At 36.2% G+C, this 27,512-nt stretch overlaps 2 protein-coding genes across 2 annotated transcripts; one reads left to right on the forward strand and one right to left on the reverse strand.

The window, feature by feature from the left end:
* Nucleotides 1–1,600: 1,600 nt before the first annotated feature.
* LOC121752486 (protein CANDIDATE G-PROTEIN COUPLED RECEPTOR 8-like) lies at nt 1,601–4,585 on the forward strand. The gene is made up of 6 exons (XM_042147585.1): nt 1,601–2,106; nt 2,983–3,174; nt 3,614–3,773; nt 3,879–3,981; nt 4,070–4,151; nt 4,229–4,585. The coding sequence occupies exons 1-6, from the start codon at nt 1,810–1,812 to the stop codon at nt 4,304–4,306; spliced, it is 912 nt and encodes a 303-aa protein (XP_042003519.1). The 5' UTR covers nt 1,601–1,809; the 3' UTR covers nt 4,307–4,585.
* A 181-nt stretch (nt 4,586–4,766) lies between these two features.
* Nucleotides 4,767–26,979, reverse strand: LOC121752487 (DExH-box ATP-dependent RNA helicase DExH14-like). The gene is made up of 49 exons (XM_042147586.1): nt 26,838–26,979; nt 26,659–26,720; nt 26,325–26,499; nt 25,277–25,724; nt 25,112–25,177; nt 24,662–24,766; nt 24,267–24,566; nt 23,915–24,031; nt 23,768–23,827; nt 23,052–23,123; nt 22,839–22,955; nt 22,547–22,708; nt 21,807–21,872; nt 21,532–21,684; nt 21,362–21,445; nt 19,499–19,573; nt 19,269–19,400; nt 19,120–19,185; nt 18,372–18,437; nt 18,166–18,288; nt 17,345–17,494; nt 16,190–16,402; nt 15,817–15,969; nt 15,509–15,733; nt 15,339–15,440; nt 15,149–15,229; nt 14,968–15,048; nt 14,095–14,298; nt 13,897–14,013; nt 13,636–13,758; nt 12,954–13,043; nt 12,760–12,885; nt 12,578–12,640; nt 12,355–12,443; nt 11,547–11,637; nt 10,429–10,578; nt 10,150–10,341; nt 9,995–10,060; nt 9,221–9,376; nt 8,984–9,127; nt 8,377–8,444; nt 8,125–8,290; nt 7,981–8,043; nt 7,329–7,424; nt 6,986–7,153; nt 6,105–6,272; nt 5,511–5,660; nt 5,308–5,439; nt 4,767–5,081 (listed from the first exon to the last, which is right to left on the reverse strand). Exons 1-49 carry the CDS (start codon nt 26,942–26,944, stop codon nt 5,007–5,009), a joined length of 6,258 nt encoding a protein of 2,085 aa, XP_042003520.1. The 5' UTR covers nt 26,945–26,979; the 3' UTR covers nt 4,767–5,006.
* Between the last annotated feature and the right edge of the window lie 533 nt (nt 26,980–27,512).

Here is a 27,512-nt window from a genome sequence, read left to right on the forward strand (position 1 = left end):
TTTTGTACCATGGCTCGCCCCATAACTGACCGATACATATCGATCTTTATCGCATTTTTTAAATTATACACTACACAAATTCACCAAAATAACCATTTCTTTTACCCTTGAATCAATTTTTATTCAGACCACCAACACACCATACATTTGTTCTACACCTGTGATTTATCCTTTGGTCGACATATGCTCCTTCTTTTGAAGAAGGGCCGACGAAACCACACAGGCTGACACACGATGACAAGGTAAGTCTTTTGGGGCATTGGAATTCAATGTATCAATTTGAATCCATTTTTATTCAGACCACCAACACACCATACATTTGTTCTACACATGTGATTTATCCTTTGGTCGACGTATGCTCCTTTTGAAGAAGGGCCGACGAAACCACACAGGCCGACACCCGGTGACAAGGTAAGTCTTCTGGGGCATTGGAATTCAATGTATCAATTTGGTTAAGAAGCCCCATTTTTTTGCCCAAACAGCCAAAGAACAATGTCGGGAAAATTATTTGGCAATCTATGTTTGACGGTTTCGAATTACAAAACTGAATTCCACATCTATTTGGGGTCAACTCTCCATATTGTTTGAAAGAGTGAAATATCACCCTTTTTGTTTTGGTTTGATAATATGTTACTGAAATGCTATTTTAGTTTTAAAAAACATTAACTATTTCGAACCGGTTTCAATTTTTTTAATAAAAATATTGTGTTGTTCATGGTAGATTCAATATTCAGCCTTCCAATGAGGCTAAGTTGGGGAGTGATGGTTGGACGAATTTTTGATGGTAGTAAATGCAGATAATGAATATAGATCACGACACAAGGAATTACGTGGTTCGATTTACTGAGGTAAATCTACGTCCACGGGAAGAAAGGAGGGCAAGATTGTATTGCTTGATCTGGTTTTCCAGCTTACAAATACAGACTTGCTTGGGGACCGAACTGCTGAGCTATTGCCGAGCAGCTTTTGCCAATCTGAGAGTAGAGCTTGATTGGTCGGCTTTTACCGAGCTGTAGGCTGGGGCCGAACTCTTTGGTAATGCCGAACTGATACTCTTCCTTGGGCTTTGGGCTGATGGGCCGTCACTGCTATTGGGCTTGTTTAGTACGTACCCCATCAGGGAATAAGTAATTATGGAAAATGAGATGGACTGGGATGAGGAATTGCGATCAATATTGAAGGCATTTTTCAATTCCCTTTTTAACTTATGCTGAATTGATTTCTTATTTGAAAGAGGCTACGCTACTCCTGGGAATTTTGCGTTTAGGTGTATCACTTAAACGTCAAAGCAAACAAATGTATTGGAACAGCCATAATTTAAAATGTGATACCAAACGTCAAACACATGTTTTAAACCAAAAAAAAGTTTATATTTTTATGAAATGGACTAGTAGTTAATTACTATCCTAAACAGTAGTTTATTTTCATCATTTTTATTTGTGACATAGAATCAGTCCATATTCAATTTTAAAAAAATCATTAAGCATATACTCCTACAATTGAAAAATACATAAATGGTTGTAGCCTTGTAGGACGGAAGAGAAGTTTTTAGGGGGTGAAAGTAAACATTACCAAACTAAGAGGGGTAAAATGTGAAACTATCAAAACTGTAAACCCAGACAAAACACCACCACCATATCATCTCTGTTGCTCTCTCTCGCTATTTTCTCTCTCAAATCATAGTACTCCTAATTGGCAATTGCTGATCTCCGCAGCTACAAATTTTCATTTGGTGATTGATCAAGTATCGCAGTTCTCCATGATTGGCCGGATGATTATCGCTGCGCTATATTGAATCGAGTTCGGCGAATGTCAAACCCTAATATAACTCTCCCGATTGCGTCAGGGCAGAACATTACGGATTCTCCGGTGCGGACCAAAATCGTGAGAATTTCTGAATGGTACAGCTCGCAAAGCGAGGGATGCAACAGTTTCTGGCGTGAAGCGGCCCTGGTTGTACCCTCAGTTTTGTTGGTGTTGTACTTAGGGTTCCAGGCGAGGCGCAATGTGAAGAAGCTGCGCCACCGGAAGTCTTACGTCATGATTGCGTACTATACGCTCCTATGGCTGTCGGCGCTTTTAAATTTGGCGTGGGCTCTTCTTCAGGTGCAGTTTGGTCATCTGATTTTTGGATTTTTGGCAGTGTGTTTGTACGAAAATCATATAAGTGGGCTGCTTTTCACTTTTTTTGTCGTGTAGATTTTAGGCGATTTTAGTATCTTCTTGCTGCGGTTTGAAGTAATAACGTCTTAAAGGACTGTTTCTGATTATTATGCTGCATTTTCAATGTCATATTATCAATTTTTGTTTATACTCTAGGGATAAAATAGTACTACTAGTCTACTAGTAATTGGTATGGGTAAACTGCTGCAGCTTTAGTGTTTGTAAGTTTGAAGGATAATATTAACGGAAAGTTTAAGTATGATGCTAGTTGCTTGATCTTACTCCCGTAGACTCTCTAGTGGTGAGTGTTTAAGCATTTCTTGGTACTATGTTATTTGGTTAATTTCAGCGCGACTTCAGACTAGAATTGACAAGTTCATTTTTTAATGTAATAACTGACCAGAGATATGCATGATAGCACACGTGATTATATTTGTTTGGCATGATGGAACAAGTTATAAAATCGCCATCTGTAGGAGAGAGGCTAATTTTGGAGCCATGGCTATAAATTGTTCTGTTTAGATTTTCCATGCTGTTACGCATGCATCATTGAAGAATTCTTTGTTTGTGTTATTGAGAATGTCCACACTTCAAACTGAATGGTCTATAACCATTTTGTGGCTCAATTTGGTTGCTCAGTAAATAACTATAGTGGTGCCTTGTGTTTTAAGACTACATGTATAGAATTTATAGACACCCACTGTAGGTTTCACGTTGTTGACTGATTGTTTTGATTTTTTTTTGCTGATATTAACATTGAACACAAAACACCCCCTTCTCTCTCTCATTCATTTCAGTTTTTCCTTGATGAAAAATCAGGGATGGGAATGTGATCCTGAGAAGGGAACTGCTTGGAACCTCTTGTCGTTACTCACAGAATGTGGAATGCTGTCTCTGGAAATTAGCATAGTGGCATTCCTGCTTCAGGAGAATTATGCTAATGGATTGGAAGCGCTAGCACACACTTTCCTGGTTTCAGGTTCCTTTGTTGCCGTCGATGTGCTTATCCAGGTAAAAAATAAGTATGTCAATTATATTTTAAGCTTCCAGTTCAAGTAGGTTTTAAATAAATTTGAGGTAAAATATGGGTAAATGATTTTATTTACCATTACACCAACTTACCAAGACATAAAAAAGATGAAAAGGACAATTAACTTTTGGCCTCTGGGTGAGAAAGATAACACGCTTGAGGAAGGATATGATAGGTACTGTCCCAATAATTGTCACATGGAGAACCACAAACAGCAATAACGAAGCTCTATCATTTCCATCCCTTCATAGAGTTTCATGTAGTATTGATTTTTCCTTCTTTGAACATAATCCATTTTTCAGAAGAAAAAACTCCACTTCTACCAGACTGAACATTAGAAGTACTATAAATGAAAGTATGTTGAATTCTTTGCTACTTACTGAATTTTACTCAAAAGAATGTGATCATTCTTTCATGTAGGCTATCTTCATATTTGGATTTGGGGTGCCCTTATTCACTAACGCTGATACTGCACATTGGGGAAAGTGGACTCTACTGTTTGTTCATACTTTGGTCCTGACTGCAGTCTACTGCTACATACTATTTGTTCACTACTCAAAGTGGAGGGATAAGTTGCCACGTGAGTGCTATGTTCTTTCATATTGAAAATCTCCTGTTTCTATTTTGATCATGGACTTGGACTAACTTGCTACTGGTGGGATCAAATTATGTTTAACAACTGCAGCTAGGCCATCATTCTACAACTATGTAGTGACCATGTTTGTAGTAAATGTTTTGGGATTGTGTGCTAGTGGACTGTCCGGAATTGGTTTTGGCGTTGGATTTTGGTATGTATCTTTTCCCCTGTCCATTCAAAAGGATCTTCAATCTATTAAAAGGATTGTTTTGATTCAGCTATTGAAATTGTTCTGTCAGGTTGTATAATCTTATAGTGATCTCCCGGCACTCTCTTTATCTTCCCTTCCTTTATGTAACATTCCTGGCTGACTTTTTCCAGGTAATCATTGTTTAATATATACACAGTATTGAGTTGCACAATTAGGTTTTTGTTTTAACATATGTTAATATTTGCAGGAGGAAGACTGGCTCTTGGACAATGCGTATTACTCAGAGATGAAAGATGCTGGTTTTTTTGATACCGAGTGGGACTAGTGGATGTATTTTCGATGCAGATATCAAAAGGCTACACTAGGTCTGTAAATAATTTCCAGTTGACACTGCATCTTTCAATGCAGCTTCGGTGCAAACTGTTGACACTGTGGTAGAATTGTAAATGATTGTAACAACTATAAAAATTGGGATATGATTCTCAATATCAACAGGTATTTTTAGTTATTGTTTTGATCTCATTATTAACGAGTAGGATGTTCTAGATATGTGGTGTAAGATTTAAGATTTGAGAAATATTAAAATGTGTTGTTATGCCCTGTATCTCAGTTTTGTCGTCTACATGAGTAATGCTGATATTGCTTTAAGCAGGTGACTGAAAACTGCTACCTTCCTTTTAAGAAAAACTGCTAGATTTCTTATCTTTTATTAATTCTAGTGTAAAACAAATGAACTTTCGTTTGCTAAAGGGAGAAGAATATCGACTACAAAATACAATAGCAAATTAATTTAACCGTATTTTCTTGATAATAGTTACTGTATATCTTAGTTCTTGTGTAAGAAGCTAGTATCACATCCACTACACAAAATCGATTGATCAATAAAAGTAGACCTAGTTGTACAAAAATACAATACACATAATGTTGAATCGGCTTGCCTGAGTTGCCTCTAGTACCAACACTTCTGATTTACAGTGTATATCTCTTTAAATAAGCAGCATGATCAGCGTCGTCTGGTAGATCAATTACACAAGTTGTTCAATAGAGTATTCTTGATCCAAACCAAGATAACAATCGGAAATGACGATCAACTTCATACCCTAAGGAACAAGAAACGTTACCGTTAAAATGGAACAATGGTAATAGCCAGAACAATGTTCATCTTTTATATGGGAGAACGAGTCAAATAAAACGGAAGAAAAGAACATTATGGATTATTTGTATATCTGAATTATGCTCGTCTATTAGATGGGAGGCAAAAGCACAGAGAATGTGTGGGTCGTGTATTGCGATGGTTGTTAACGATTTATGCTGCAATGCTCTTACCTGGAAGTCTTTCACGTCTGATGGGATATCCATGTTTGTGGTCGACACATCCTTGAAAGAAACCCTCTTCAATGCATATAGATGAGAGGAGGCGGTATTTGCCAGGACCAACCACCAAGCTTCATCTTTAAGCTGTTGCAGGACAGTGTCAGCTTTCTTTTCTTACTAAATGATTGGCAACAAACGTAAAACGCAAGGCTGACCTTTGGAAAGCGAGGAGTAAAAGCTCTTGCTGTTCTCTTATGCCTATTTGTTTTTTCCAATCTCACATTCAAACGGGCACCAGAGTTATCAGCAGCAGTGCGCTTCTGAACCTTCAATCGCACTTGAATGCGAGGAAAATGCTGCAGTTCCTGTGCAGGAGAAAATACCAGCCACAGAGAAAGTAGTAATGTGAGGGTGTTGCTAAACAAAAAAAGAGTTCAATAAGCATACACGAATAAAATCCAACATCATGTGATGGAGTTAGCAAGAGGAAGGACTATGGAATCACAACTCTCAGCTGAAGCTAAAGGGAGAAAAATATTAACACTCATTCTCATCAATATAATCATGTATGTGGTCATTGCTTGGATTTCTCTTCCCCGTCATATTATATACGTTTCAACAATCAGGCAAGCCTGCAAGAGTGCACTAAATATCTCCCTATGATCCTTGAAATAGTATGTTTGTATTGACATTATTAAAACTGAAAATCTGCACATTTGCAATAGAATAGACACACCAAGAAAGCATTTATTGTGTCAACCAACATCATACAAAAATAAGAGGCGCATTTAGTCACACAGATAACAAACCTCATGTAACCGCGAATTGGAACTTTTTGTGAGAAAATGTAAAGAGTCCAGAGGAACATCTAATAACTGCAAAACATTGAAGATTCCTCTCTGGCTCAATGTACTAACAAGATCATCCGTCATGCATGGAAGCATCCATAAGGAGGAATCTTTGTCGCACCATAAACCCTGCAATATGACAAAACAAAAACGTTATTAGACAAAAAAAACTACCACTATGAATGGAAGGACACTGCTTCAACAAGTCTTAAACCTTGCCTATCATAATACAAAAATATGAAAAATACAATAGAACATCCATGTAGCAACTGTTCACCAATATAAGCTGTGATATTCTATGTTGACCGATACGGCCAGTATATCAAACTGAGAAGATAATTTAACACAAAAAGGTATAAGAAATAAGGAAGGGAATATTTCACACCTAAAGAAGAAAATGTAAGGATTAAAGACATCTGTCAGGTATAGCAGAATCCTAAATGTCAAACTAAACAGATTGACTTCCGGTGACAAATTGGGCCACATTAGGGCAATGGAGAGATCTTCTGAAATCTAAGAAATACTGCTCTCTATTGTTTCCCATTTTCCATACGAGTTAACATTTCTTAGAATAATTTGAAATCTTCCCGATGAACTGAAAAGAACAAAGGTATAGAATGATCCTATTCTTCAAAGACATGCATCAACAATCTACTACTGTATATTAAAAACAAAATAAAAATACAAGGAAATCCATAACTTAAGCTAATCGGATTATAATTATAAAAAATTGATCATTAAACTGATTTGATTCTTCTTTCCCTCCTTTGGTACACATCCTAAAGGAAAGAATCTTATTCCTATTAGTATAATTTATAACACAACTAATAGCATTATATTACCTGCATGACCATTTGTAGGAGATACATACAAGTAATTGTACTAGAGAGCCATCCACTGTTTGCACACACATCTATCATTGCCTGAAGAATGCGTATACTTTGATCCAGCACTGACTTCAAGTCTGTTACATAGTCAGTGATTGGCAGTTCAACTCGGGAAAAGTGTGCCTGCATCTCGATGTCATATATGTCAGAAACAGATCCAGTTCATGTGAGTGTCAGGCTGTCAGCACAAAATGTCGCAATTGTATCTTGAGGTAAAGTACGTCATATAAAGCCATCGGAATCGAATTGGTACACAAGAGGGTCATCGAGAAGTAATTTGAAAAAAAGTAGCAGTAACCTGAAACAGAAGATTTGTCTTCACATGAGGGTCATCGAGAAGATTCTTGTCAACCATGTACTGAACCTTACTGGCCAATTCTGCATTATGGTTTTCCTGCAGGAGCAAACAAAATCTATATTCAATACAACTAGGAAACTAGATAAAATAAACATCTTTTGCAAGTATAGAAAGAAAAATAAATATTATGAAGATCTCGGCTGTTTCGAGTTCTGAAAAGTCACATCACTTTATTTAACAAATAGTATGACACATGTATATAACTAGGTTAACAACTGAAGCACAAAAATGGTCCACACTTACTAAGAGTATGATCTCTGTGATGGAACAACTAACACTATATTCATTACATTGCAATTTAGTTGCAGTAAGTTATGCAGCAATATCATTTACTCGACTAGCTATTTCTGTAAAGATGATAAAACTAAAATGATAAAGAGGACAGCAAGTTAGAGAATCCACTGAACTAATTATTATAAAAATGACTATAGATCATTACATCATAATGATCCACACACATCAGAAGGAAAACCTCGTATTCAAAAATGATGCTAAACCAGTAATAAAATTGATTAGAAATGTTAAACTAAGTGATCCAGATAAAAGCCTCAAATTCAAAATGCCGCTAAAGAAGAAATGACATTCAACTTACTTCGTTGTGTCGAACAGGAAGCTCATCATATTCAGAAGCACCAGACAATACATGGAGAAAAACCTAAAAAAGAAAAACATACAAGTATTAGAAAAAATACTATACAAGAAAAGAATAGGCTTTGTAAGATAAAAGCCAACTTACTTCCAGCGATGTGTCTGCTTCTATATTTGAAGCAAACATAGATACAGTTGTGTATTTAAGATAATACTGAGATGCTATTGAACCCAACATCGTTGGCTCCACTCTGTCTTCTTCAATTTTAATGCAACCACCATCTTCAAGATCCTCAAATGTGCTCACTACTAAGCTGTTAAGATATAGGACAACAGGAATTACCACCAACAGTTGAAAAGCAGAATCTAACATAAGAATGTTAAGACAAACTCCTTCCACCTTGACAAGTAAGAACTCAGAGTTCCAGGATCTATGTCCTCTAAGCCATAATATGCTGGATTAACCCCCTGTTATAGAGAGAAAAAAAAAAGTTACAATTCGATACAACCCCAAGCGAACAAGCTATAAATGCATGCTAAACAAGATGGCAAAAGTCCCTCTATTAAACAACAAAGTTTATTGGTTCAAAATTCATTGATGTTATTCAATGCATTACATGTCAGCATACCGTGGAAGATGTTATTTATCAAAGATCAGTCAATTTAATTGGGATCAGTAAAAGAACCCACTTTTCAAACATAAAAATACATAGCCCATATTTAAGCACGATATGCATACAAAAATATAAGTTGTGAACAGAGATGTATCATCTGCAAATCTACAGTTTAGTAGTATGTGATTTCTGTTGAATGAATTATATTTTAGTTGAGACTTCATAGATCACCCATAATGGTATGGCACTTCATGATACAAGCATAAGACATTTGGAAAATGTGACAAACGGCTAGATACATGTAGAACAAGAAACAGACTAGTGAAAGAAAACCAGGAAAAGAGAGCATAAAGATGAGAACTATCTAAAATCATCTGATGTAGAATGTCATACCAATCTACGGAATAGATATGTCCAGGTGAGATAATGTATTGCATCCTCTTTATGACGAATTGTCCCAGAAACTATTTCAGCATTTATGTGATCATGCAACTGTTCTCTCAGGCTGCTTTCAACTGGAAATGGTTCATAGAGGAACTGGGAAAGAGCAGGGAGGGGGTTGTTTTAGTTCACTTTATTTATTAAAAAAATAAAATAAAATAATATGCATACAGTTATAAGATATCATGCCTTTTTGTAGAAGCTTTTTTTGGGTTCATGAACTAGAATAATAGCTTTTCCATGCTGGTCAAACTGAGGCCGCCCAGCTCGACCCATCATTTGTAAAATATCCGTGATTGGAAAATCAACATATCTTTTTGATTTTGCTTCAAAAAATTCTGTTCCCTGCTGACAAGAAGATAAATGATTTGTATAAAAGCTAGTATGGATAGGAGAAGCCTAGTTCTAGAATCTGATCCCAATCACACTAAGTATGCTTAAATATCTGATCCCAATCACACTAAGTATACACATTGTCTATATCAATTAGCGCGCGCGCACACACACACACACATACAAGGGTAGTTTCTCGTGAGAACTGCATTCCATGAAAACGTATGAACACTACACTGATTGTATAAAGTAACTACATTCACTGTGAAATTAAAAAAAGAAATTTTCACATTTCATGGAATTCGAACGTAGGTGATGCATCCACCACAGATCTTTGTGATGGTCATTTTCACAATAATTAAGGGTTCTCATTTGAACCCTTTTCTATACATATATATCACACAACCATAAACAGAAAGCCAAAATTTTACCCACTTGAACTTACTTCCTAAAAATAGAAATTTGTGTTCTTATTACTTTAGTATTGATGCCACAGAGCTTCAAAATATGGTCCAGGGTGGATATTAGGACAAGGCACACAAATGATATTACAATATGCAGTCAATACACTGTAAGCTTATTTGTAAAGGAGGAGAGAGATGAGGAAAGTTATCCATAATTTTGATCCACCTTTATGATAACTAAATGAGCTGGAAGGTTTACACCCCAAGCTAATGTACTGGTGCAGACCAACACCTGAAAGGAAGTAGAGACAAATAATTATTTATTGACAGAAAGTTCGTAGATAGAATCCGAACATGAAATTATAGTTTGAGTATAATTGCCTGAATCTTGTTGTTTGCAAAAAGTTCTTCAACAAGTGATCTGTCCTTATCATTCAATCCTGCATGGTGCAATCCAATACCAAACTGCAGAGTGTGTCTAAGGTTCTGATCAGTTACTTGGGAGACTATCATCTGAAGCGATTCTTCAGGTATAGCCAAGAATTGTCTTGGGTGCTCATCTGAAGCTGCATACTGCATATATATTTTTTTTGTGGGGGAGAGGGTCAATGAAGAAGCTGAGAAAATCTCAGAGAAACTGAGCACCATAAAGATCCTGACCTGAATGAGGTCCAATGCAGTAAGCCTAGTCTGACGGCGAGATGACACAAATATAAGAACCGGTTTTGTTGGTGAATGAGTACATATTGCTGCATATGCCGGTTTATTCATGCTATTCATTCTTGGGCAGTAAAACTTTCCAGGATATCCCTGATGAGAAAACAAGGCAGATAACTTCAAAGTTTAAATTATAAGTACTTCCATCATATTCACTTTGTGACACAAGTCTAAAAACAGAGAAACTTGGCATCCATAGAAGTATAGCCAAAATTAAGACCTGCTAAAACATTAATAGCAAAAAACTATTTTATTTGTGTGAATTGAAGACAAAGCCAGCTATAAATACCAGATCACATAATATGTTGTCAACTATTTGTTAATTCTTACTGTCTGAAAAGCCAAAACATCTACATAATTCAATCATGATATCTGTGCAGCTATATAAAATTAATAATCTGACAAGAGGACAATATTTTGATACATAAATTTCAAAGAATTAATTGCCTGGCCAATCAGATAGAAGGTCCAAACTTCTTCTATCAATTTCAAATGATTATTCTGCCATTAATTATTTATTGCCCTTTGGCCCTTCCAATGTTCAATTTTCCTTCCAAGTTCACAATTTTGCATAGACTTCTTCCATTGCATAGATGTGAGATTTAGCTAACAAGAACTAGTTAGTGAAAGAGACACATGAAAAATGAAAGAACAGTAATTTTGATAGGAAACGGAGCCAAATTTGCCTACATGGAATCTTGCGTAACTTTAAGCACATACAGTTGCGATAGCATACTACTCCCTCCGTCCCACAATAAGAGTCATGTTTTGCCATTTCGGTCTGTCCCACAATAAGAGTCCTATTTACCATAAATGGTAAGTAGGTCACCACATTCCACCAATTTATTCCACTCACATTTTATTATAAAACTAATGTATATAAGTGAGACTCATATTCCATTAACTTATTCAACCCAATTTTCTTTACATTTCTTAAAACCCGTGTCATAACCAAATAGGACTCCTATCGCGGGACCGAGGGAGTACTAAACATCAGTGCTATCTCATATGCAAGTTTCTTGCAGTTCTATGAAGACAAAACAATGAGGTAATGTGCTTGCCTGGATATGAACTTCAAGAGGAACTGGCCTAACGCTAGGCTTGAAGTTGAATAAACCAATTTCTTCAACACCCAACCAATCTGCCAAATCACTACATTCACGGCAAAAGATACACTCATTATCCAACAAAAATAATAACAAATATAATAATGGAAGAATGAAAAAGTAGTTCCAAAGCAATAACAGAAGGAGCCCCATAATCGTTTATGCCTTCAGTTAATTCTAATGACCTAATCAGATATCTGATGAGATGCAGATATGCCACAGGAGATGGCTTGTCCAGGATTAAAAGATCTGATAGTAGAGTAAAGACGTGAATAGGAAAACAGACATTCATGTAGTGTAGTGCACTAAGTTTCACAGATCTTATAGGTGTAAAAGGTGGCTCTAGAAAAGTTACTAAAAAATACAGAAACCCAATTAATTTGGATAGATTCACAATTCAAAGTGCGCAAAGATACAACCAATTACCACAACCAAAATGCAATTAAATTCTCAGTTGTGGCAAGCAAAATGACACCCATATTGCTAAGACTAAGCGTTTTGTAATGAACTAGGTAGGAGACATTGGATACTGAACACTATCCTTTTTATTTCAATTGTTTAAAATAACCATGTAACTGGTAGTTCCAATTCCCAAGAGTTTTAAGTGAAAATATATACATAGAGAGATCGGGTGTCAAATTTTGCGTTAAAATTTCAGTTTTTATTTGAAAGTTGTGGTTTTGTACTGTACAACATTTTTTCCAGTGGAAGAACACTCAAAGAGCATACTAAAATCTTCATTTAATGGATAGCTAGAACTTACTGTGCATTTGCTAAAGCTGTTGAAAGACCAACAAATCGAACTGGCCGCTCTGTCTGTGATGATATATATCTCATTCGAGATACAATTACCTATTAAAATAAAAGATCTATTAAATGCTAGACATAGATTCCAAAAAAATCTTGCCTTCATATCAAAATAAAATATCTATGAAATATTACACCCTATATAGGCCATAGAGACATCAAGTATCATAGTGTCATACCTCCAATATGGGTCCGCGGTCAGCCCCAAGCAAATGAATCTCATCCAATATCATAAGCCCAACCTAGAGATGCTTAGCAACAAACCCTTAGCCAATAATCTAATGTAAATTCAAAATGCAAATCCAGAACTAAGAAGGAAAAATGAGAAGCAGCTGAATAAAGAAAATAAACATTTTTTTACCTTCTTAACATAGGATCTAGAATGCCAATTTCGACTGATACCATCCCATTTTTCTGGGGTAGAAATTATAATGTCAGCTGATAACAGAGCTGTCAAATCTGGAGTATACTCCCCAGTCAATTCCACCTAATAACAAAGACATATTAGACTAGTTACGCTTGCACCATTGAGTATACAAGAGGAAAATGAAGCACCATATGTTTCCCAAGCTGCGAGACTAGCCGCTTTCTCCAATCATTCATCCTTTCTCGCACGAGAGCCTTTAAAGGTGCTATATAGATAACCTGCATTAATGTAACAATTAACAACTTAATCATCGACGAGATTAAAAGAACGTTTAGAAGATTCAGAACTCTTGGAGAATAACATAAACATAACAACACACTGGACAAGGCTCTGGTATTGTTTCACAAATGACCAAACGTTTGTGTGTGGCTGTGCATACTATTTAAACATAACGTCTTTAATATATAGGAGAATTGTTTGAATCCTATAAGTATTGAGTCTAGATTTTGAAAATACGATGCTAGTGTTGAGGTTTGGCAAACATATTGATCAGCACAGAAGACAATAAGGCAAGTAATATTACACTGTTAAGCTTCTCCATACAAGGTTAGCAGATGATACTGCCTACTACATAGAAAAACGGCTTATTTCATCACCTATCGATCCTAGAGGGACACTTAGCAGGTTTTGAAGTACTTTAGCCCACTAGTTTATCAAAAGAAGTTACTGGTAGTAGTTAATAACAGTTAGCTAATAGCACAAATAAGGGACAGAGCAAGGTGAAATTATTCTATTGTTGACTTCAATTCTAGGCATGACATGGTTTCAGTTGGCTGGGTCACAAGAATACCCATCGGTTGAGAGAACTACCTTCATATCAGGCTGAGTATTAAACAGATGGAGCATGGCAAGCTCGGCTGATATGGTTTTACCACTTCCTGTAGGAGCTCCAAGAAGAACATTTTGGTCTGTGTGATATAGCACATGAAAAGCCTGTCGGATTTCAATACCTCATGTCAGAATAAATAATACTCAAAAACTCAAGCTAGATTGAGAAAAGTGCAGAAAAACAACAAAGGATGGGGAGTCTAAACAGGCAAACCAAAGGAAACTGGCAAGTTTCATACAAACCTGCGTCTGTATGGGGTTAAAATGTGTGAATCTGTACAATGCTTCATAAGTTCCATTTGCAAGTGCAGTCACGGGAAGTGGTTTCAAGTCAAGGAGTTCCGTATGAGTCGTATGAGCCTGAAAGGAACATAAGAATGCTTTAACATTAAAACCCTTCATAGTGTTCAAAACATAAATATCAGTGAATATCAAAATCACCTCTGGGAGCATGAGGTTTTGGAAGGATATAGTGTAGAAAGACTCTGAATGCAACCATGAATCTGAAATTGCACGGATGAAATACTGGGGAGGATGTGGCTCAAATATTGGAACAGTGAAGGAGAGCTTCTGAGGCTCCCCTTTGGCCATTTTCTTTGTTAATGTAAACAGCTCTGAGTGGTATATATGGTCATTCTCAGAATCCTACAAAGCAAAATTACCAACCATTGGTTCAGTTACTCAAAGAGAGCAGAGCTTGCTGAGAGTTTTAACAGATAAGCTCAAAAACCTTCCAAATGAGAAATATATATCAATGATAATTGATGACAGCTAAGGAAAGTTACATCAAGACGTCCTATGATTTCATCTTGGTTGACTTAATTTTAAAAAGTTTATATTCAAAATTAGGGGAGACATAAAGGACTTCGGCAGTAAAACCATCTGCACTGGCTTTCAACACATTTTCTGAGTTTAAGGAGCATTATTGAGTATATGTTCAAACTCTTACTAATGAATCATTCAGGAAAAACAAGAAACTCATAACTTTACTTCCTTCACACTCATGCATCCATGGGTTGAACTTTGACTATAGATAGTGGTATCTTCTATGTAGATATCTAGAGGAAAGGTGATTTGTAAAGCATGATATAGTTTATGGTCGTGAAAATTGAATTTGTAATGTGTCAACTTCCCCCCTCCTAAAATTTGCACCTGTCAGCTATAAGGTTTGCTTAAATAGATTCAATCAAGAGACATGACACCCTTCCTTTTGCTTTTCTAAAAATAAGCTTCTGCAAGCCATACATTGCATAATGAGAAACCATTAGCCTTTAAATTTCTAAGGACACAAGAAGCAAATGAGCATAGAAACACCTCAACCAAAATCCACCAGCGCAGGGCGGTACCATGAAAACGATCCTTCCAGATGAACTCAGGTGTAATGGTCAAAACCACCTAATCATGAAAGACAACATTGCTTAGTATGATGCTTTGGTGGCTCATAACAATTCATTAGCTTCAAAAAATACATAAGCATCACCAACTTGCCATTTACCTTTAGAACAGTTCTTGTTATTGGACTTACTGTAGCAACTAACTGGACCATTGGGAAATATCCCAGGTATTGCTTCACCAACTTCAAGGAAAAGTTAAACGGAAGTCACGCAATATCCCAAGCTTAATAGATCTAAAGTGAAACAAAATCTGGTTCAAGTGTCAAAATACCAAAGTCCAATGAGCAATACCTTTCCACCAGGTGCATAGCGAATTAAAGCTCCAATGTCTTTCTCCTCCATCTCATATAGGCGATCCAAGTCCACCCCTCTTTCTTCAAGCTTTCTCAATATCTAAGGCAGAAAATAATTAGAAAAATTCAACTTAATTACGCAAAACAGTAAACAATATGTATGTTTACTTCTGTAGAAATATCTCTATCAAACTGTCTGAGTGGATGCTGGTGGGGCCAAATTTGACGATCCACAGCTTTGCAGTACTCCAGCATGAATGAAGACATTTCACTCCATCCTCGCCGCAAACAAATCTCAAATAAAGCTCGCATAATACGGGCTAAACTTGAACTTATGTAAGATGCATCAGAAACTAGTGAAAAAGAATCGATTGCACCCCTGGATATGTACAACTGCAAGATATTTTATAATCATGAGACAAAGGGAGTTCTATTGTTTATATCGAGCCTCAAACCAGTTAGAAACAGCCACTAACCTGGATAAGAATAGACACTTTTCCATGTTTATTTGAAGGACCACCCTTGATTTCCAAAGGACATGAGCGAGCTAACGTTTCCAGCTCATTTTGTTCCTCCTCTCGAACAACAATATTTTCAAATTCAGAAGAATGTGCAACCATGTCAATTACCTACAAGAAGTACAAACTAAAATGCTTTCCCAAGACAAATGAATTTGCAAGTAGCAAAGAAAGGCAAGAGTGTAGAAATGCAAAAAGTTTAGGTCCGTGAATACAGAAACTGGAGAAATAACAATATTGAAGTGACAATGGTAAGTGCACACAAAAATAGTATATAATGTCTTGGTCATAGAATGGAAGTAGAAAAAGGGTAGATATCATGATTGCTTACCTCGCTATCATTCATGTGGCGTCTCAACAATTCATTATAAGTTTCGACACTAGAATAATGAATGTAAAAGTGGCTAGCTATGCGACCAAGCTCTGTACAATAAAAGTTCCCACTTTTCTCATCAAAGCGCATCATTTTTGCCTTGTCAAGAGCTCGTGCCGCATCCGATACCAGAGCTCTTTGTTTCAGGCTCAGTGATGGATCTGCAACTACCTGCCAGGTTTCAACATCTAATTTAGCTTAGGGAAAATAAGGGGGAAAGGGCACACTTTATGTATCTACATATATGTAAAGGAAGAGAGAGAGAGAGAGGGAGAAGAGTAGACAAGAGCTATATGCATCAATACTACTGTCCACACGCAAGAGAATCTGAAGGTAATAAGGTAAAGCAAAAGCCTCCTCCAAATGAATCATGAATGTAAAAGTGGCCACTGGTATATGTTTCTATGGAGGAAATACAATTTTGAAATTAGTAATCTGGAGTTCAAATTCAACCCCAGAAAGTATAACTTTGATATCCTTAGATCATTTTGGAGAGAACTGTCCTATGAAGCAACACAAGTAAAGGGGCAGCAGATCTAATGATTACTCATATAGGGGTTACAAAGTGGTAATTTGATAAGAGAAACAATTATATGAATAGTGATCTAAAATCCCAATTACTCGGAACGAACCATATCCCTCAATATTGGGGACAATGATCGAACATTGTTCCCCTCATTTTCCAAATGTTAACCAAGCACTCCCTTCAATGCTTGATGAGAAGGTCATGATGAAAGCAAGATACATCTGATAGTATGAACACTTCATAACATTAAACGTATGACTGCTTTTAGAAGGCAAAAACTGTGGCATGAATATTTAAAGCAGAGGGGAAGGAAAACGGGGAGGAGGTAATGTTTACAATATTAGACCATATCATATTAAAAGAAAAACAACAGAGCACTTCCACACTCAGTAGTTTTTCTGCTTTTCATCTATATTGTTTTTGCCTTTATCTTAATGTTTTTGCTGTTTTTTACCAGCAAGTGGGCCTCCAGGGAGGAAAGGACTAGAATATATCTAGAAAAGTGAACACTTTAGACACAAAATCACATAGACCAAGGACAGGCATGTTTTCATGCTAACTAAAAGAAAATTAACTCTGAAATATACCTCATCCCATCCAATGCCATATGCCAGAGGATTCATTTTCATCCTTATGAAAAGATATGTGTACCCCAGCCAAGCACAAGCTTCCTTGACATTTGTTACAGTGCCCAACGCCACCTCGGCATTCAGGTTATCTTTCAAAGAGGTTATAAACTGCCAAATAAAATACAGGGAATTAAGTATGACTTCAGCAATCAAACACACATAATTTCTGTCATAGCCAATTTCAGGCATTAGTTGAACTCCTGGTGGTCACTTGCCCATGATGTTCACAAATCATGGTCGATGACAATAGAGAGCCCACAAAAACAATGATATGTTTCTCTAAACATAAAGATGTTTCAATATTTTGAAAAAATAAGAGAAATACTTTCTAACTATTGGACCAGAAGATAAGAAATGCAAGTAGATGAATGTATGAACCTCATGTGAACACTCATCAACCTAGTTCGATTCTACTGTTCTTACTTGAACTGTGTTAAATCATCTCTATTCTTGCATGCCAAGATGGAATTGTTTTGGATCACTACAGCCATTCGTGAATCATCTCTTACTTTAATGGAAACATAAATTACATACTTAACAGAAAGATAAGTACATGTAATAAATTATCAAAATGGTGGTTAACACAATTGATATTTGATAACAATTATTCTTTAGTACAAACCTGACTTAACTCATGGTAAGAAAGTTGATGTATTTATATAAAAAAAACCTGATACTGAACAAAAACGAATTTTCTACAAACGGATTGACTAACAGAATCACTCCTTTTGTCTAGTTGGATTGCAACGAGTGGAAACAAGAGACAAACAAGGAAATACCTGGCTCTCAATGGGAAGTTGACTTGTCAAAAGCCGCAAATAGTAGGCTAATTTTTCATGACTCGTGATTATAATGCCTTCACCACTTTTATCAAATTGAGGTCTCCCAGCACGCCCAAATATCTATAGGAGCACTTGAGACCTAAGAAACACTCACAATGGAAAAAAAGGAACTAAGTAGCAGCAAGCATGATGTTGGCTCTCACCTGCATAACATCAAGCATGCCGAGATCTCGCCATCCACCAGCCTTTGGGTCATAAATTTGAGTTCCCTGGCATAACGAGCTTAAAAGCATCACAAGGCTGATTATAAACTCTCACAACATGCATATAAAGTATGTTTGACTCCAGCAAAAGTATTTGATTCCACTGTTGAGATTTAAAGGTAGATGACAAAATTTCCTAGCAAGTTGAATAAGCCAAAGGAGAAATTCAAACAACAAAAAAGATAACACAACAGGAAGCATAGTTTCTTAACAAAACTTTAACTAAGCAAGAAGCAAAACATGAAAAATAGGGTTAGCTGAGTACAGCGAAAAATGATACGATTCCGCAAGGAAAGGGCATTGGAGGAACAATTTAGTGTTTAAATTCTCTACCATCCCATTAAAAAGTGGAGGCAAAAGGAAGTACATGTCATAAACTAAAGGAAACAATTTTTCATATCTACTTATTTCTGGATTAGACTTTACCTGAGTTAATATATAGGAGAACTTAACCAGTTAATTACTTCAAAGCTAAGAGCAGATTCTTTAAAAGATCTAGCAAGGAAACAATTCCTCTAGAAGAAAGACAGTGAGTACCAAGAAGAACTGGAAAGAGAAGACATTACAGGAAAAAAAACGTGAAAATCTGATGTACTAAATCCCATGGACATCCCTGACTACTTCCCCTCTAAATAAACAAGACATGTTATAGCACACTGATCTGGAAATATAATTAAAGAAGAACAACCTTAATCACCACAGTATGAGCAGGCAGATTAACTCCCCACGCCAAAGTTGCTGTGCATACGAGTACCTAGCACAAAAATTGTATATTAGAGGAAGATCAATATCATAAGAGAAAAAGTAGCATCCCTGAAGAGAAACTTTAGCAGATACCTTTAATAGTCCCTCAGAGAAAAGCCGCTCAGTCAGACCTCTGTCAGCGCGTAGCATCCCAGCATGATGGATGCCAACAGCATAGTCAAAAAATTGGACCAATTGCCTATTTCTGGACTTCAACACGTCTTTCTGGGTTGCATAAATTCAAGTAAAAGGATAAATATAACAAAAAAACTAAACTACATTGAATTGACATCATATCAAAGTTATCAACAACAGAACCCTGCCTTGATAAGTCCCTGCTGAGGATGTGAAGCATTTGTGAAAAGGTCGAAGTCCTCGTGTAATTTGGCCATATCTATCTGTATATTAAATCGCACAATAAGGTCAAACACTGATGCATTTAACTATAATAAGCCATCTATATAAATGCACCAAAATTTAAAAATAATATTTCACTTATATATCTGTGCTGTGTACAATAAATGAAATTTTACATCATCTTCCCCCAATGTCTATTATCCTCACACTGTGTGTGCTTATGAGGAAAACAGACTGAAGATCTTGCCCATCTCTTTCGACGTTGCTCTTTCTCACTCATTGGTAAAGGTCACTAAATGAATTAGGCAATAGGCATACAGTGGATTCTAAAAAATGTGGTGAATGATTTATTTTTATTGAATCTTGCCAGTTCAAGTTTTTTTAAAAAGCCAACTTTCATGGGAGATCAATGTTCCAACTCTATGTTATTGCGGCTGAATGGAACTTCGAGGAGGGAGAAGAATCTCAGAGGAGGTGTGGGATATAGTAAAGTTTTGAGTTCCTTGAGCCTCAAATGAGTGTATGACAATTGACAAAGATTTTAAGGCCATTTTTGTTTCCGGTAATGCTAAGGAGGCTGGAGTTCAATTCGTAATGATTTATTTTTATTGAATCTTGCCAGTTCAAGTTTTTAAAAAAAGCCAACTTTCATGGGAGATCAATGTTCCAACTCTAAGTTATTGCGGCTGAATGGAACTTTGAGGATGGAGAAGAATCTCAGAGGAGGTGTGGGATATAGTAAAGTTTTGAGTTCCTTGAGCCTCAAATGAGTGTATGACAAAGATTTTAAGGCCATTTTTGTTTCCGGTAATGCTAAAGAGGCTGTAGTTCAATTCGTAGTTAGACTAATTTCACCTTTAGGGATTTCTCATGCCTTCGTAATAGTACTCATACTTTTTATTTCTGGATTAAATTTATTATTATCAAATAAGGTTGCACCTTCTAATGTGTAAGGCAAGGCACATTTTTCACTACAAAATTATATGCAGGGGTGTGCTCAAGCTAAATTTATCGAATGCTTAAAGACTCACGAGCCTATTCGAGTCCAATCAAACCTAAACAAGCATTCTAGATTTCAATATTTAAATTTGAATATTCATTAGCTCCTTTAGAAAATAAATTTCATTTCTACAAAAATTAAATATTTATAAGAATTGTCAACTGAGTTCAACTAGACTAATAATAAAAGTATCGCGAACTAAAGTATAAAAATACAAGATAAAAACAATAAAGTAGTGAGTATATAGGCTTGATCTGGCACACCAACTTACAAACGAGCTTGTCTGCATGCTAATGCCCCAAGTAGTGTTGAGTTGTATCTTTATCAGTAATTTATTCTATTTATATGCCTAAAATAACTGAAATACCTCAAAGTAAGATATCACATCTTAGTCCTACCCTTTTTGCCTTTAATACATATTTCAATCTCAATACAATGTTTTTTGAAGGAAAAAAGAAAAGGAACTAGATTATCATGATTTGTCCAAATGAAGTCTACTGTCTATGCACATATAATTATGTGCATACAAGTAAGAACAAAACAACTTGTATCTGAAATGCTTAATGGAATATTAAACCAATGGAACACTATATATGGTCAGCCATACCATTGACTTACTGTTTAGCAAGCCGGGATGTTAGTTTTCAATAAAAAAATATTTAGACCCGTATTGCATTCCGAAGGGTGGTTTTAGATCACATATAACTCTCCGGCTTGACCAAAGGTTAATAGAAACAAGTAAATTTAGGCCCGTATTGCATTTCCGAATTGTACATCCAACAAGCCAGCAAAACATTACAAAAATATGATAAATAATGTCACATATTACCAGCTTTTCAGCAGTTTTTCCTGTGTCTTTGCGCGAATGAACAAAAACCATAACCTGATGTCCTCGCCTTAGTGAATCAACCACCTGCACTAAAAAGTATATTAGTACAACAAAACTGGCAAAAATTGCCAAAATAGTTGAACTGCATAGAACATATGTACTGAATGAACCTTATTGAAGCATATCTCATTCATCAGTTCATTACGAGCTGCAAAGTTGTGTTCAGAAATCCCGATGTAATGCTGCTGAAGAGGTACTGGCCTATAGCTTGAGTCAAAGAAGAATAGCCCAGTGTCTGGATTTACTCTCAGAAATTGTGCAACCTAATTTTGCATAAGTTCGGATATTTACAGATTATCAGTAAGTACAAAGTTTATCCGTAAATGCAAATCAAATTGAATTTTACTCCCTTTAGAAAATGATATGAGAAATTCTAGCACACTACCTCCAGATAATTTGGTAAAGTGGCAGAAAGGCCAACAATGCGTATCATACTTTGGGTAGATTCAACCTGTAGAAACAGCAAACCGAATTATCTAACAAAATTACTCCACAAGAAGACATATCATCCAATGGGGAAATGTGTCTCTTTCTAAATAAATTTCCTAAATAATGTCTAGAAACCAAGTTTAGATTATGAAACAACTTATTTTTCAAATTTTTGGTGACATCAATATGATGAAGACCTTCAACATGATTTCCACAAATTTATGGTTATATGCACATGGTAGGATTGAAACATAGCAAGTGAAACTAGAAAAAAATAATGGAGCATAACTTTCTATACATAATACACAGTTTAAATCTCCCAGCTGTCTCTAGAGTTTGAATATTTTCTATTTGTAAGTTTTAAGAAAATTGCTTATAACAATCTTCAGTTCTTCACACAGCTCTTATAATAGGATATGGGAAAACTATAAGAGACACTACTAGAATCAGGTTGTGCAGAGTCTGCAGACCATCTACTTATTAATTACATACAAAATGGAGTAACATGAGGAAAAAGAACTCTAATTGATATTACCATGGAAGCCTAAAACAAGTACTATCTGTCAAAGAAATGCAACTGGTGTTTTCTAGGAACACCAAAAAATGAGGCTTGCACAGAAGGTGGAAGTACAGCACAGTATAACATACGTAAACAACTTAATAGCAACATCATCTAACTAATACATCACATCATACCTGACGTAGAGTACGAGCTACTAATGCTTCAATAACAGGACCTCTGTCATCATTCAACAAATGCACTTCATCAATGATTAGGAGCTTCACGAGCATGGAGAGTGACATATCACTGCTTTTACGAGTAATGACATCCCACTTTTCAGGAGTAGTTACAATCATCTGAAATACAAAAAAAAGAGCAATTATCGCAGAGCTGTCCAATTATGCAAGTAAAACTAAGTTATGTTCTTTAATTATCCAATGCCACAAGCAATTCAATTCAACCATGATACTCGAATTAATGCATAACCTGTGTCTCTTCAAGCTCATTTTTTGAGAGTTGCATATCACCAGTAAGTTCTCTCACGGTTATGTTTAGTGGGGCTAACCGATGGCTGAATGTTGATGTGACCTCCGCAGCTAACGCCTAGAAAATACAGACTGAACATTATAACTCATTACAAGATAGTGATAGTTAGTTGGGTGAATATTTGGTAGTCACGTGAAAAATAAAAGAAATTACCTTCATAGGAGCAACATAAACTATCTTGAATTCATCTTTATGCAAATAACCATCTTTAAAGTGTTGTCCAATCTGGTGCAAATATTCAGACAAAGCAATTAAATGTGTCTGTATGTAGAAAACTTCTTAAGAAAGGATCAAGCAGAATAAGTAGCTAGTCATGGAACTTCTTTGCTAAAGGAAAGTGCAAATACATAATATGTCCTATTTGATATGTACGAAAGAGCACAAAACAGATCAAAGAACAAAACATGAGGCTACCCAGAGCTCTCGTCCCCTCAATCCTCTAAGCTACACAAGGACAAGCATGATTGCCCATCTTATAGAGGTGTGATATATCATGCAAATTTTATCTTGTACTCTGTCATGGGCTATTGGGGTTTCACTGATCCTCCACTGCATCTTTTTCTAATACTCCCTCCGTCCACAAAAAAATAGCGACATGTTTCTACTTCTGTCCGTCCACCAAAATTAGTCACATGCTAAAAATGGAAAGTAACACCCAATTTATTACTCACATCTTATCTTTTCTATTTCCCAATCTCATAGCAAAAACCAGTAAAAGTGCAAACAAGGTGCATTTTCACATACAATTATACATTCAATTAAAATATTACTTTTTATTTTTGGGTTTGCAGACATTGTAAAGGATGGCTTGCCAGTTTCTATTTCAAACAAGTACACACATCCAACAAGAAAGGGGGTATTATTCACACCTCATGTAGAATAGAAATCATAGCTATGTTGGTTTTTCCAGCCCCAGTTGGTGCACAGACCTGCAAGAAAATAACAGTTTCCAATACATGTTAGCTCTTTCCTCCTGGGCAACCAATTAAAATTGCACAGTACAGTGATTTCTCCACCAGTATATTTGTGTTGCTATAATAAGTCGTTTCGAATATTCTGCTCTGTATCCGGTTCAAAGACTTGTAACCTTGAAAAGCAGCTTGTGCTATGTCATCTAGCTCCTTAATGTCAATCTGTCATAAACACATTAAAACTCAATATTTTTTAGATGAAAATGGAACTTCCGCAGGCAACAACAAAGTTACACAGGAGCCAAGCTTTGAGAACTTGGCTGAAAGAGGCGACACACTTTGTTAACAAGCAAAGGAGCAGAAAGCAATCAAAAGAAAATAACCGAAAGTACAAAGAAACTACAATTTACAGCCCAATACTGAAAATTATTATGCTTCTTTTTAAAATAACACATACCAGCTTCTCCCCAGGTTTCAGTGGTGCAGTTGGTGTAGGCGGAACAATGACTTCTTCATATCCCTTGTAATGCTTTCTCACAGTGCCCTGAGGAAGGGCAGTGGCAGCAGACTGAGCCCCATCACCATGCCCCACAAGATCATCAAGTATATTTTTCTTCTCACTTGCTTGAAGTAAGGAACTGAAAGAAAACGAAGACAAGTCGTTCTCAGTTCCATGATCCGTCCCACGCCTATTCTTTTTCTCCTCCTTGCGCCGGAGTTTATCAATTTGCTTCTCGGACTCTGTTTGAACAGTTACCTATGTAACACAAATAAAATTGAACATGTCAAAATTCATAGCCCAAGTGTTCAACTACTATGAAAGATGAAATATTAACTAAATAGCATCATCACCTGAGTAGCATAACTAGGATATTTTATTTGTGTGTTTGAAGTTGATCTATCAGATTTCAGGACAAGAAGTCCATGATGGATGCTTTCAACAAGGTCCTTTCTGTGCTGCCAGATGCAAAAGGAGAGTTCATGAAAAAAACAATAATAACAGAATGATCGAACAAATCATTATAAATTAGTGTGATTCAGTCATTCAGGTTACAACCAGTTTAGTTAGGTACAATAATATGAATTATATCTTGCAAACATAATCTTAGTTTTTATTTGATGACTACCGGGACGAAAACTGTTATATACTTACATAGAAATATTATGTAGGTGAATACCATATCCCATATTTTTTAATTTTTCAGACAACCATCATTTTTCACATTTCCACTAGCTTCTTTTGAATAAATGAGTCAGTAAGAAAAGGAATATGGTAATGAAAATAACTGTTGCTATCCTCACCATAATAAGGTCCTGAACAATTTCGAACGAGCTATCACCAACAAAATCCAGCAAATCACCAGCGATCTGCCGATAACATCATTATTCAATATGAATCCAGCACATAAGTTAGAATAATAAATTCATGTCATCCAGAACAAAGCATTATTAATATGATTTGTATACCTCATCTCCAGGTTTCTCTGAATCGAGAATCCTGCAAATTGTCATTGCCAGTTCATCTCGAGGAAGCTGTGAAGTACTAGCACTGACAATTCTATCGCATGCATCTCTCAACCACTCTAGGTCATAATTACCTGCACCGACAGCAGTGTGAGAACTCGCAGGGCCAAGATTATTGGACCATCCATCATGATTGGAAGATGATGCGCCAGTTTCCTCCAAAAAATCTTCTCCATTCTCTATTGAAATATCCACTAGAAAGCGAGCTGGAGGTTGGAATGCAAGATCTGCTCCAAATTCCACGTCCTCACTGCCTTCACTCGTCAGTTCAGGTAAATAGTCAAATCCATGTTCCTTGTTCTGCAAAGAAGAAAGGCTCTCCACCAGTGATGCAACTTTCAGTATGTTTGCATCCAACACAGTATGACCAACAAGTTTTTGCAACTCTAACCTGAATCACATAACATTTTTCAATAATTAACATGAGAATGACTATAAAGAATCCCATGTTTTCTAATAGATGTGAACACATGATTAGAACCATGAGTAAGATTAACATGGGGTGACAACTCAAAAGAGACCAGATAAACTGTGTGTTCAATCTCAAACTTGAACCATAAAATTATTTTAACATCTTGTTGGGTCTTCCTAGAGTCAATATTAGTTTTTCCCTCTTTTGTGTCTTCAAAGATTATTTTAGTTTTCAAACTCTATACTCTTCTTAATTTAAGATAAATAAATCACTCATACAAAGAAGAACGTATGCATCATAACCAGTCATCTGAACACAATGACCGCACAGTCGGTGCGCTTATGTGCATTTCAAAAGGATATAAATCTCAGAAGATAACAAGCAACATACTTGAGAACGGTATCAAAATCATTTGCATATTATAACATGACCAGGATGAAAACAAATAACTTAAAACTAAACCAGAATTTCTTAGCTCATCAAGATTATACACTCATATGGATAATATCGCATTCAACACTTCCACCAAAAGTAAATTCCTCAATCCATCCATATAAAAGACTAAGAAGAAAGCATCACTTTTTTGACAAAATTATTCTGTCCCTTTCATCCTCTTCGGATTCAGAAGTCCCACTGAATAGCCTATACGCCTTTATTGCAACTTCTTGGAACTCCTCAGACACCACTTCACCACCCATCAACTCAACCACAGCCACCACAAATTGCTTGTACAATTGCCGCACCTCAAAAGAAGCTGCACAACAATATACATAGTGCATAACTAACAACTACAGCAACAGGCAAGAAATGAACTCCAAACTTTAAACAAACAAAAGCATGCATCTAAGTTTAGCAACTGTTTACACAAGCAAAACAGTCATTCACACACAGCCAAGGAATTCAGCAGGAGTACCTTCATCCCACCGATAAATGATCTTGCGCGCCAGTTCCGACTCTCCAGACGCAGCTGTAGAGCTATTGAACCAAACAGAAACCACAACACCGTGATATCAAACAATGATCGTTCAAAACACGAAAAGACACTTCGAAAATGACAACGGTTCCAACTTCAACATTTACACGTGCACTTACCTAGTGCGATTGAGGTTTTGGAGGAAGGATTTACGATTGAGATACGCTTGATCGGCATCGAATGGTGATCTGAGAGAATTGGTTAAGCGCGGGAGTTCCATCAACATTTTGTGCGATGAATTTGGGCGATTGTGCTCTTTCAGCAGAGTACACGGTGAACTGTTCGCAAAATTGTGGGGTTTCGGTATTTATATATCTGGGAGTCGGTTTGATAAATGGGTCGGATCCTAAAATGATATTACTGGATTTGGATCGAATTATAACTGAATAATTAGTTTCCTGTTGTGAGAATTATGTACAGTACAGTTTACAAAATTATTATCAAAATTGTACAGTAAAAAATTATGAACGATGAGTGATTTTCTTAGTTTAGTTTAAATTTTGACAAATTGGCTATCCTACATTTCAATTGTGTGATCCCTCTCCAACTTCAAAACAAAAAACATTACTACTCCCTCCCTCGTTACAAGGAGGCTTACTTTTGACACAAAATTTAAGAAAATCATGTTTAGAGAGTTAAGGTTAGAGAATATAAAGTAAATTGAGTGAAAATATAATAAATGGAAGAGTGAGTGTATTAGAGATTTAAGAATAAACTAATGTTTAGAGATTTAGGCATTTAGCTGTAGTAGATGATGGAATTGCAGGCTTTGATTAGATCTTGCTAGACCCAAA

This window comes from Salvia splendens, chromosome 10 (assembly GCF_004379255.2).
Source record: "Salvia splendens isolate huo1 chromosome 10, SspV2, whole genome shotgun sequence".
NCBI classification, from domain to species: Eukaryota; Viridiplantae; Streptophyta; class Magnoliopsida; order Lamiales; family Lamiaceae; genus Salvia; species Salvia splendens.

Coding starts and splice junctions, on each gene's coding strand:
- LOC121752486 (XM_042147585.1), top strand. CDS start 1,810: ATGTCAAACCCTAATATAACTCTCCCGATTGCGTCAGGGCAGAACATT. Junction 3,175..3,613: donor CCGTCGATGTGCTTATCCAG/GTAAAAAATAAG, acceptor TCTTTCATGTAG/GCTATCTTCATATTTGGATT. Junction 3,982..4,069: donor GGTTTTGGCGTTGGATTTTG/GTATGTATCTTT, acceptor TTGTTCTGTCAG/GTTGTATAATCTTATAGTGA.
- LOC121752487 (XM_042147586.1), bottom strand. CDS start 26,944: ATGTTGATGGAACTCCCGCGCTTAACCAATTCTCTCAGATCACCATTC. Junction 16,403..17,344: donor ATGGCATTGGATGGGATGAG/GTATATTTCAGA, acceptor GAAACCTGGCAG/GTAGTTGCAGATCCATCACT. Junction 15,230..15,338: donor GCTATGCACCTGGTGGAAAG/GTATTGCTCATT, acceptor TTTTCCTTGAAG/TTGGTGAAGCAATACCTGGG.